The sequence below is a fragment of the Ceratotherium simum genome, chromosome 8 (genome assembly GCF_057802395.1).
Source record: "Ceratotherium simum simum isolate JZ-2026a chromosome 8, ASM5780239v1, whole genome shotgun sequence".
In the NCBI taxonomy this organism is placed as follows: Eukaryota; Metazoa; Chordata; class Mammalia; order Perissodactyla; family Rhinocerotidae; genus Ceratotherium; species Ceratotherium simum.
In genome coordinates this window covers 72,566,299-72,578,480 of record NC_141907.1, presented here as the reverse complement: position 1 = coordinate 72,578,480, position 12,182 = coordinate 72,566,299, and the positions used below count along the sequence as shown (strand labels likewise).

The 12,182-nt window shown below is 42.4% G+C and overlaps 1 protein-coding gene across 1 annotated transcript in view; it reads right to left on the bottom strand.

The window, feature by feature from the left end:
- HERC6 (HECT and RLD domain containing E3 ubiquitin protein ligase family member 6) overlaps positions 1 to 12,182 on the bottom strand; it is a 50,739-nt gene that overhangs the window by 24,235 nt on the left and 14,322 nt on the right. The window contains exons 9-12 of the mRNA XM_087434576.1: positions 8,193 to 8,314; positions 7,560 to 7,619; positions 4,902 to 4,995; positions 378 to 567 (exon numbers count right to left, since the gene is read on the bottom strand). Of these exons, the coding sequence (XP_087290702.1) occupies positions 378 to 567; positions 4,902 to 4,995; positions 7,560 to 7,619; positions 8,193 to 8,314 (466 nt within the window). The remainder of the gene's footprint in view (positions 1 to 377; positions 568 to 4,901; positions 4,996 to 7,559; positions 7,620 to 8,192; positions 8,315 to 12,182) is intronic.

The window sequence follows — 12,182 nt, the reverse complement described above, 5'->3', positions numbered from 1 at the left end:
TCCTATAGTATTGAATAAAATAAAAAACAAGAACACAAAGTTTAACATTTTTTTTCATCACTTCTGGTCAAAACATCTAAAGTTTTAAAACAACATGAGCAAAAAGTTTTAAAGTATGCATTTATCTGGAGTGGATCCTTTATGGTTATTAAACTCCGATGTCAAAGCTATGTCCAAGTCTAAGAATTACCATGCTTTGTATGATAAGAGTAATGATTATAATAGCTTTAGGTTAACCTTTGCAATAATTCACATGCCACGTACTCAAACATTTGTCTATTTTGAAATCTTCTATCCAAAATTTGCTACAACTTTTACTTCAGACAGTGACTCTGTTGCGAGTACAGATAAAGTGACATAAAAGTAATCAGACTTACTCAGGACTCGTAAAGACTTGTCACTCATATTACAAACAGCCTTTGCAAATGGCACCACTAGACTCTCCCAGTTCCTAGAATCATGCATCACAGGACATTCTGGGAGAAGAAGGAAAACTGATAACGCTTCTCGGTGTGGAGAACGACGTGGAAGAGCTCTGAGAAGATTATCCCTGAGACATGCAGTCACCTGCAGTTGCAATAAGATCAGGGAAAGGCCCAGGATATATTAGATACAGAGGTATTGTGAGCAACAAGCTGTGGGGTTTCATTCCTCCATGTTCCAATTGGAATAATCATTTAGCTTTCCCGAAACCTGCTGTTCAAACTCCATCACTCCTTGCATCCCAAATGCCCCTGAAGTGCTATGTGAGAGCCATTCTCCCTATTTTATATTGGGGCGCATGAAGGAAATAAAAGTGAAATCACATGTGCAAGGACATACTGAGTGAATCGTGGAGGTTGCTCGATTAGAAGGGATCTGTCCCCAGATCTATCCGACCTAAAATCTACCACGGCAGAGGGAATGCCATACGTTCAACCTCACCAATCCTGTTTCATCTTCCTCCTGGGCTCCCAGGAAGATGGCATTTCCCAGCCTCCCCTGCAGTTAGGTGGGGCCATGTGACTGAGTTCCAGCTAACAGAATGTGAGTGAAGGTGATATATGACACTTCCAGGCATGACCCCTAAAACCTCGCAGGTGATCTTCCATACTCTCTTTCCTCACCTGCCAAACACAAAACAAAACAGAAAACCAAACACAAAAGATCCACTAGAGGAATGGGGCCAGCCCCGTGGCCTAGTGGTTCAAGTTCCACGTGCTGCACTTTGGCGGCCCAGGTTCACAGGTTCGGATCCTGGGTGTGGACCTACACCACTTGTCAGCCATGCTGTGGCAGCAACCCACACACAAAATAGAGGAGGAGTGGTACAGATGTTAGCTCAGGACTAGTCTTCCTCAAGCAAAAAAAAGAAAGAAAGAAGAGGAAGATTGGCAGTGGATGTTAGCTCACAGCGAATCTTCCTCAGCAAAAAAATAAAAAAGAAAGAAAGATCCACGGGAGGATTTCATGGCTCCAGGGCCTAGCATTCCGGAAAGAAGGAGGCTGAGTCAATTCTGAATGAACCTCTGCAGAGGTGGGAAGGGTAGTATAACACGGCCCCCCCAAAATACGCCACTCTGGCATGAGGATGGTTTTGAGCTAAGGCAAGTAAGAAAAAGCAGACATAGAAGGAGCTCTCTGGCCTCCCCCATCTACCTGAAAACAGAACACAAATTCCCCTTGTGAAGGGGTCCTCCTGCCTGCAACTTCCTGTACCAGGAAGGAGATAACCACCTTATTAGCACCAATGAGCTGGCACTGAGAAAGAGTCTATACAAACAAACTTCACTAACTAGCCCTTATCTACCATTCATTCCTCCATATATTTGCCCTCCCACAATCGGCCACCCCAGAAGCTCAAAGTCCTTTTCCTTTGTCTTCTCACTTATCTACAAAATTATTATTCTTTGCTTAAGAGTCTATATAAGCCCAAATTCTAACCACCCCTTTAAGTTACTCATCACTGCGTACTTCCACGCATATGCAAGATGCACATGTTAATAACATGTTTTTCTCTTGTTAATCTGTCTTTTCTCAGTGTAATTTGCAGGGCCCCAATGAAACTAAAATGGGTAGAAGAAAAATAATTTTTTTCCTTCCCTACAGGTACTTCCTATCTCGACTCTCAAAGGACTAGGATGTGAGAAAAAACCTTGGGGCCGGCCCAGTGGCGCAAGCAGTTAAGTGCGCAGGCTCCACTGCGGGCGGCCCGGGGTTCGCCGGTTCGGATCCCTGGCGCACACCGACGCACTGCTTGTCAAGCCATGCTGTGGTGGCGTCCCATATAAAGTGGAGGAAGATGGGCAGGGATGTTAGCCCAGGGCCAGTCTTCCTCAGCAAAAAAAAGAGGAGGATTGGCAGATGTTAGGTCAGTGCCAATCTTCCTCACAAAAAAAAAAAAGAAAGAAAAAACCTTAATTGTGTTAAGCCATTGAGATTTGCAAGTTGTTCGTTATGACAGCTTATGTTGGAGGAGGTAATCAAGAGGATGTGACCATGGTTGACCCTCAAGCTGAACCCAGGCAATCTGAGGCTCCTCACTCCCTCCTCTTTCCTTGGAATGTACACTCTGCCTACCGTTCCCACCATGGAAGCTGTTCCAAAGACGCAGCCTTGAGAGAGTAAGGTGTGGTTGAGACCATCTGGACTGCATATGTGACTAAACCCAGTTAAGGCCTCTCTATAAACTTTTAAGATTCTGGCAGGCAGGTATAGAGATCTACCCATCTCACGGCTGCCCAAGACAAGTCTCGTTTGTAAGTTCCCTTGCTTTTAAACCTGCCACCTGCTAATCTGTAGTGGTCTGCATCTTTCCTTGGTCTCTTCTTACCCTCCATGTACAGGAGCCAGTTTGTAAACCAACAGTTTATTTACTCCAATAGATCTCAGATACGCTTAACTACAGTGTCTGCCTCTACATGTCATATGGGGTAAGTAAGATGATCTATGCAACAGTAAACTGTGCAGTACTGTATATTATTACATTAATCTTCTTATAATTTGTTTTTCCATGTGTCCAGAAGAACATGATTTCTGTGGAATGCTAGGTGTATATGGGAAAACAGTGTCACAAAGTCAAATAACTTTGAGAAAAAGAGGGTCAAAAAGGCTAGATTTCTTTCAGTGTATGACATCTCGGAATCTTTGATTTACTAATATGCATCATGACTCCATAATAATATGCAGTGTTCCCAAAGTTGTTTCACGAAGAACCCTTTTTCATGGAACATTCTGTGAAATTAAATGTTCCGTGGAACTTACACTGGGAATAGCACCCCAAGATATCTCCCGTATCAGCTAAATAAATTTATTTTAAAAATATACTTGATAACATTTACTATTTTTACTTCATCTTGACAATAAAAATGTAGTATCTACTGCACATTAAGGAATACTCTCCCCATTTCCTCTCCAAATGTAGGGACCCACAGTTGTATAAAGATGACTTTCAACTAAAGACATTTGAGATATAGCTGATGCAGAAAGAAGCCTTCAGAGTTCCCCTTATCTGACTAAAGGCAGGGCCTTCCACGAGTGAAGCAGCCATAAATCCCCTCTCAGCGGGCGAGCTTCACTGCCAGGAAGAAGACCAACCACCTCCACTTGGATGAGAAATTGCATAAACAAACATTATTACAAGCTATCATATCTTCCATTTGTCTCCCCAAAATGTCCATTTGTTTTCCCATAGAAACCCTCTCTCCCCCTTCCCTTTTTCCTATTAAGTTGGTATACAGACCCTCATCCCTAGCTGTTCCAGGAGCCTTTTCATCTGAATGCTCCTGTGTGCACATAAATAAAACTTGTTTCCTTTTCTCCTGTTAATCTGTCTACTACTGTTAATTGGAAGGCACGCAAACACATGAACCTAAACTGGTAGAGAGACAGTTTTCTTCCAAACACAACCCAGAATCACAAAATGTTAAACTGGAATAGACCTTCAAGATGAACTCGATTTATAGGTAAAGAAAATGTCATCCAAAGAGGATAAGGGATGAATCCGTAACAGAGTCATCTCGACTAGATTTGAGATTCATCCCAAAATGGAGAATGGGCTTTTCAGGCTCCCAGCCCAGCATGAGGTCATCCTGCTTCCCAAACTGTTACCACTGAAAAAGGGGGTTCGTCTGCCTGCCAGCAGACATGCTAACAGTTAAGAGGCAAGGTGGTAGGAGAGAAAGGACTTTTTATTATAGCTTGCTAGCAAGAGGGAAGATGGCCGACTAATGTCCAAAAAAAACCGTCCAAAAAAAAACCATCCTAAGGGGGCACAAAATCTTACAGCAGTTTTATAGGCTTGTGGGTTATAGGGGAGGGGGTTAGGAATGTCGACCCTCTGATGTTACAGACTGGGAGTCACCACACCACATCTTTCAGTTTCACTGATGATGGCTATCAGCGTAGACTCCCTGTTCGGGGGTCATCACATTCTTAAGGAACTCAAAAGCACAAAGTTACCATCTTATCGCAGCTGGGAGGCACATGCACAAGCAGGGGTCATACAATCTACAGAGCAGGTAGGTCTCCTGGAGGGTGCACATCAGCTGGGTTAGTTAGTCAGAGGTCCTTCAAAGTTACAATAGGCTTTCTTTTCTCCAATGGCTTCCCTCATGTCAACCTTGTTATGAGCCGGTATCAAAACTAGTGCTCTTTTCATAGGTTCTTTACTTTTCAAGCATTGGTTTCCTCATATTAAAAATAAAAATATCATATCTACTGTACATTTAAGTGTTCAATAAGAAAATAAATGCCAGCACCCAATACAGTGTCTGGAATATAGTAACCTCATAATGAACACTAGCCCCCTTCCCTTTCAGAGCTCCCTCTCACTCAGCTCCCAGTAAAATTAAACTGCAACCATATTGGTTCCTGTAAAGAAATTCTATTGCTCTATTTCTCAAGTAAATATTGGCTATTACCATGAAAGAAATCCATTCCTTTTTCGTTAACTTCTTGAAGGTATCTCTTGCCATTTCTAAGTCCACATCAATGGGAATCATTTCTCCAGACTCTCTTTGGATACAAGAAATGCAGAAAAACACATAAACAGATGGAAAGGAATATTTCTAAACTTCATATATCACTATGTATTGTTTTATTTTACTACATATCAGACATAAACTTTTTTCTTAAAGCTTGCCTCCTTTCAAAATAATCAATTTACTTGGCACAAAAAAAATTTATAAAATTTATATTCTCCTAGAAGAAAGCAGTTAACAATTTATTACCTCTACAGTAGCTACAACAAGTTTGGGCTGCAATAATAGCAAAATTTTATATGCTGCATCTGAAAATGGAAACTGTTTACCCCCACACTCAGCCTGCACACTGAGAACTGAACCTACCTACCCCCACACGCCTCACCATCTACACTTCCTTTACTCTGGGATTCCATTGTTTCATTAGCATAACTTCACTATTCCTAAAAGTCTCTTGTTCAGGTAAATGGCCTGATAGTTCATTAGAGGAACCTCCTGAAAAGATTCATTAATTCTTCAATGGAAAGCATCAACAGACAGTTTATGCCTTAAGATTCTTTGAATTTCTTGTCTCAAAATCCTTGCCTTGCTGTTTCCATCAACTCTGGATTGTTTTGTCTTTCCCCAACCCCAGTTAAACCTCCAAACCTCCCCCCGCTTTTGGTTTAAAGACCTGCCTTAAACCAAATTGCCGATTCGATAAATTCAGACCTGGCCTTCCCCTCAGAAATATTACCAAAGTTTTGTCTAGGTGTGGCGTTTCCCTGGGTTGTGTTGGTAATGTTTGAGGAGCCTGCATTCTGCCGAACAACTTGTTTTTATAATGTACTATCAAGAAATATTTTACGTTTGCTGGATTAACTTGATCAGTTGTAATACTAGGGCTAAAACATTTATGTAAGTACTAAAACAAAGTACTATTGTAAATTTCCCTTTAAAATATATTCTCCTTTGCAGTCTTTGTCATCTTAAGATCAAACCTTGAGGTTCATCACTCCTGGGAGTGGGGCATGGATACTTTCCCACTTTAGAAAGATAATATTCTTACTGTAGAGAAGATTCTCCTGTATGTAGTAAGGATAAGAATTAGCCTGAGGCCAGAGTTGGGAAGAAAGAGGATACACTGTATGGTAGAGTCCCTCCTTTCCAGCCTGGAAAGATGGCAAGAAGAGGAAGGCAAATGGGAGAGAAAGCAGGCAGAGGGAAGCAGTGTCCTGATTTCTCCTCTCCTCCCTTTGGCTGGGATATGTACAGATGAATAGGGATGCTTTTGGGGGCTCGAGAAAGATACTGTCTCATGAACCGCCAGCGGGAAGCCATGACATTTTGCTTCCCTGGGCTTCTCTGGTTCCCAGGTGAAGTCGTTGGACCCAACAGCTCCTCCAGTCCCCCTCAACGGTGACTGAGAATGCAGTTGGATTAAGAACCAAAGGGACTGACAACAGGAGGTTACGTAGAGGCAAGGAATACCTGCAACAAGGGTTAAGTGCGTAACATCTAGTGGCCAGGAGAGGGTATGAGATGCGTACAACTATCTTCTGAGCCAGTGAGCCAACCTGAGGCCAAGTCAACAGGGAGGGATAGGACCTGAGGTAGCGAAGGAGGACTGGAATGAGTTCCACCAGCTGCAGACAGACCCGCAGGCACTGGCCTCCAGAGAAGGCAGAGGCAGCCTAAGGGCCCCTTTATGCTGCTATCCACCCTCCCCTCCCTTAGATACTGGTAAACTAATTAAACAAGAGGCCAGTACACTGAGGTGGCTCTCCTGCCACGGTGGCGGATGCAAGCCAACCAAAATCTAAGCCTGCAAATGCCTCAGTTACAGAATCAAAACCTAAGGACAACCCATCAGAGCCAACTAGGCTTTCAGCTACAGCCAATGAAATAATTTTCTTTCTTTGCTTCTGCACCTTCTGTATCTGTCTTTCCCCTGGCTCCTGTCTGTGGAGCACTCCTAACCACTTCCGATGCACTGCTGCCTGATTCGAATCAATGTTTGCTCAAGCTCTTAAAATTTGTAATATCCCTCACTTTATCTTTCAACGGTTCCCAGGCATGGTACTGGAGAGCACAGAGGGAGGAGAAGAAATAGAAGACCAAATGTTGAGCATTTCAAAAAAGAATTGTTTAAACTACTGGATCAGACCAAGCATCAAACCGGATAGAGAAGTTAGATTTTCCTCTGTAGTAGTTAAGACTAAAGATAAAATAAGTAAGATGTATTTTCCTTATTGATCTTGCCACAGTAAGAACTGCCAAGTGCGGCCTTGGCCTCTGAGGGCTAAAGCAGTGTTAGAATGAACTGAGCACTCGTAGGTAGATACAAAGATTCTGAAGAAACACCATTCCTGCCGACCAGATAACAGGGAAGGGCGGGCCGAGGAACTGAACAATGTACATTAGAAATGACAGCTTTACAGTGGTCTCAGAGAAAATCACTTTACAAAATGGAAGAATGCTGTAACAACCTATGGAGTTTTCTGTGTTGGATTTTTGGTTCATAAATAACAAAATTCACAAATTAAAATAACTGACTCGAAACATTTCATTTTAAATATTCCCATGTGTTTTAGGAGGTCAATCTCATGTAAACATTACCTGTTCTTTAAAAAACTTGCAGTCAGACAAGCAGGTGATGAAAATATCATTCTAATTTCACTGCGAAAGTAATAACATAAGGGTTAAGTCACAACATTCTCTAAAGCCTGCCTCCTTGTATCTTATGTCTGAATATACAACTGATGACATGGAATCATTATTAATGAAAATAACTACTCTCCTAAGAGTCTTCCAAATTCTGGGCATACTTTGTGAGTGCTACTGCTAAATCTCACCAAAACCCTTCATAGTTGATTTGATTGAGTCATCTAGAATTAAATAAAATGCTTCCTTCTGAAAACAGAAACTTAATAAGCTCCAGAGAATAAACTATGAAGATATAAAAACAGTCTGCCTTAAGGAAGACTCTGATTTCCTCCTGCATGTCCCTCACCTACCAAGGGGACGGGATAGTGCCTGTCCTCAGTATACCTCTGTTGAATGAATGAATGAATGAATGAATGAATGAATATATCAATGACTTCTTCAAACTCAGACACGGTAAGAGAGAATCACAGTTAAAATGCAAATGCCTTAACAGCAAAGCCAAACCCTCTTTCTTATGTCTAGGATAAAACGACCAAGGCTTCAGAACCAAATAAAAGTGGTTTATAACTTATCAGACAGAGCCACCTCTTAGCCACTTCACATTCAGTACTTCCATTTGTCACGACCATCCATTTTTCTGTCAAGGACTGGTTCATTTGGCTTATTTCTGGCAGAGTTTTCCTGGAAACACTTGTGGAACTAGTAGCCTTCAAGGAGGAAAGAAAAAAAAGAACAATCAGGAAAACCCACATGCATGCTGAGTAATAAATAACACAGTAAAGCTGTGCACAGGTGGTAGACAGGCCCCGCCCTCTCAGACAGCGAGGTTTGCTGGAGCTTCGGCATCATGCTCGCCTGGCATTCCAACTCCCGGCCTTGGCTGCTTTGCTTGGTCTGAGCCTGTTTTATCATTTAGAAAATAGGATAACACAAAAGAATTGAAAACAGGGATTCAAACAGATACTTATACACCAACCTATACTTTTTGGTTATTGTGAATAGCCAAAGATGAAAACAACCTGTGTCCATCAACAACATCACAGGGTGAATGTGGCATATAGATATATAATGGAATATTATTCAGCCATAAAGAAAGAAATTCTGATATACACTACAACATGGATGAAAACATACTGAGTGAAATAAGCCAGATACAAAAGGACAAATATTGTATGATTCCACTTATATGAAATGGGAAAATTCATAGACAAAGTAGATTAGAGGTTACCTGGGGCTGGAGGTAGGGGGAAATAGGCAGTTATTACTTAATAGTGACAGGGTTTCTTTTTGGTGTGATGAAAAGGTTTTGGAGATGGATAGTGGTGATGGTTGCACAACACTGTGAATGCAATTAATGCCACTTAAAAATGGTTAAAATAGCAAATTTTATGTTATGTATATTTTTTACCACAATAAAAAAATGAGATAACGATACCTACCTCTCTGGGCTCTTGTTAAGATTAAGTGATATTAGGTACACAAACCTAAAGATTACAGTAGGTGCTCAATAAATATTGGTTTCCTTCTCTCCTTTAATCACCTGCAGACTTACTTTTATATCAGTGGTTCTTAAATTTGGCATGCATCTGAATCACCTGGTGGTCTTGCCAAAGCATAGATTGCTGGGCCCATCTCCATAGTTTCTGATTTAATAGGTCAGGAGTGGAGCTCAAGAATTTAAATCTAGCAAATTCCCAGGTGATGCTAATGCTGCTGGTTTGGGGAGCACACTTTGAGAACCACAGTGTCTGTTAAAACCAAATGGCTCAGCCAGAGGTATCAGAAATCAGTGTGTGGAAAGAAAAATCTGTCTTTAATACAGTCTTCCAAAGACACAAGTGCTCTGCTATGTATTATACCTGTGCCTCCACTGAACTTACGAGTCAGGAAATTCCACATCACTTTTGTTTATTGCTTAAACAAAGGCCTCTTGAAAAAGATATGTAACCATGACTCCTAAAGTTCCCTTCAGCTTCTTCATCTGAGTCCCAAGCGTCCCCTGTAGCTCAGTCATGAGGAAGCTTTTTTCCCTCCCACATCCCAGGAACCTTAAAACAATGAGGTGATCCCTACTGGCCCCTACATACCATTTCTACAGTGTTTTGTTACAGCAGCCCAAACAGGCCAAGACACTCATTTTAGAGTGGAACCCAGTCCAACACTCTCGGAGGCCACTGAGATCTCCAATCCATTGACCTATTTGTTCATTATCCATCCCCTCCTCACGTCTTCCTGACCCAGCTTACACTCTGTGGTCAGCACTATAATCGGTCCTTTGCCAACACCTCTAACACTTCTGTCCCTTTCCTAATGTATCTACCTAGCAAGTCCATCTGTAGTTAAACTCAACTCTGGACTACTCCAGAATCCAATCCAACCAGTTTAACAGCACTGGAGAAAATCCTACAATTGTGCTGACTGATTTCACTTTACGTCTATAACCACAGATTTCAAACAGGCATTCAATACTGTCTAGTAATTTCCCATGACATCTGCTTTCTCACTCTCTGAGACAACTACTGCACACTTTCCTTTTATTCCTAAACCTGTGACACTGCTCCTCCACTGCACTCACTCTCGGAGGAAGACCTCGCTTTGTGCATCACTGAGAAAACTAAAGCCATCAGGCAATAATCACCTTCCACCATCCACCTACCCTCACCTGCACTGTTCCTTATTAGAACAGAATAAATATTTCCACTCAAACCCCTACATTCCGCATTGGATCCTGCTCCGCTCTCCTATTTTGGGACAATTCTGCAATTATTCACTCTTTCTCATCACCATCACTTTCTCCATCTGAACTGGATCATTCTCACCAGCATATACACATACCTTAATACCACCTTTCTAAACAACAACAAAACCCTCCCACAGTCCTCTCCTCCCCTTCACAAAAAAACTTCTCAGAATCGTCAGTCATTGTCTCCACTTGCTCCCCTCCTATTCTGGGTCTCTCTCACTCTGTCCGGTTACATTCTCTCTCCCCCAAGATGACTCAGCCTTAACAAAGCAAAAACAAACTCTGTGCTCATCTTACTTGACCTCTCAGTACTACATGACGGAACTGCCCACTTCCTCCTTCTAGAAATACTTTCCTCTCTTGTTTTGATGAGCCACCCTCTCCTGGCTTCCCCTTACCTCAGAAACCAGTCCTTCTCAGTCTCTTCTGTCTCCTCCTCACTGCCTGACCTCTAAATGGAGAAGTCCCTCACGGCTACATTTTGGCCCCCTTCTCATTTTGACTTTCTCTCTGGGTGACCTTTCATCCAGGCCCCTGGCTTTAAATACCATCTACAGTTTGATAACTACCATGTTGCTATTCTGGTGCTGACATCTTCCCTGAGCTCCAGATTCAGACATCCAACTAAGACTCAGGAGGTCCTCTCTGAGGACATTTCAAACTGACCCATCTCTCATAACTGACCCCACCTCACATTCCTGACTCCATCTCATGTAACCCTTCACCCTTCCCTACCAAGCTCTGCCTGCCTGGCCTTCTTTCTGTCCCTCAGACACGCTAAACTCACTCTTGCTCCACGGCCTTTCCATGTGCAGTTCCCTCACCAGAAATGCCCTTTCTCTGGATCTAGGCATGGTTTAGACCTCTGCTCAAATGTCACAGCCTCTGTGAGGCCTTCCCTGACTGACATTTCTAAAGAAGCCCACCTCATCAGTCTCAAATGGCCTGTTTTATTTTCTTCAGAGCACTTGTCACTCTCTAACATGATCTTATTTATTTTGCATTTACATGTCTATTGTCTGTCCTTCCCTGCAGAATCCAAAGGCCATGAATGAGGGCAACCTTGTCTGTATTGTTCACTTTTATCCCAAGCACAAGAGCAGAGCCTGAGACACAGGAGGCCTTTGTTCACTGGTTGATTGAACAGCCATGACAGAGCAACCAAGGGCATTCTTCTGACTATCCCCAGCACGGAAACCTTCGCCTCTGACCATTTTCTGTCCCAGGGAATATAGTAAGAGGCTATATGGATGTCGAGTTTAAAACATTCCTGACAACAGAAAAAAGTACAAATTAGGAAAACAACTGTGTATGCTTTTGTCTCCACGGGTAATGGTGTAAGCTTGGGGGCTAGACTGCCTAGGTTTGAATCCAGCTCTGCTACTTCTGAGCAGTGCAACCCTGGGGAAGTCCACCTCTCTGAGACTCAGTTTTTTCACTTATAAAATGGGGGAAATAATACCAACGGGAGTTGATGTGAGGATTAAACATATTGATCCATTTGGAGTACTTTGGTGCCTAACGCGTGATGACTGTAATTAACATTAGTCATTACTGTTATTATCATCATTAATATCGTTATTTAATAATAAACAGTTAGTGTAAAAGCAATGAATTTGGGTTTTGGGATCTCATCTGTTAGGAAGCCAAACGAGGAAGTGAGAATTACATAATAATTTTAAAAAGCATTCTAGAGCCAGCCCTGATGGTCTAGTGGTTAAAGTTTGGCGCTCTCACCGCTTCGGCAGCCCGGGTTCATTTCCCGGTTGCAGAACCACACCAGCCATCTGTCAGTTGCCATGCTGTGGCAGCGGATGGCATAGAGGAGCTAG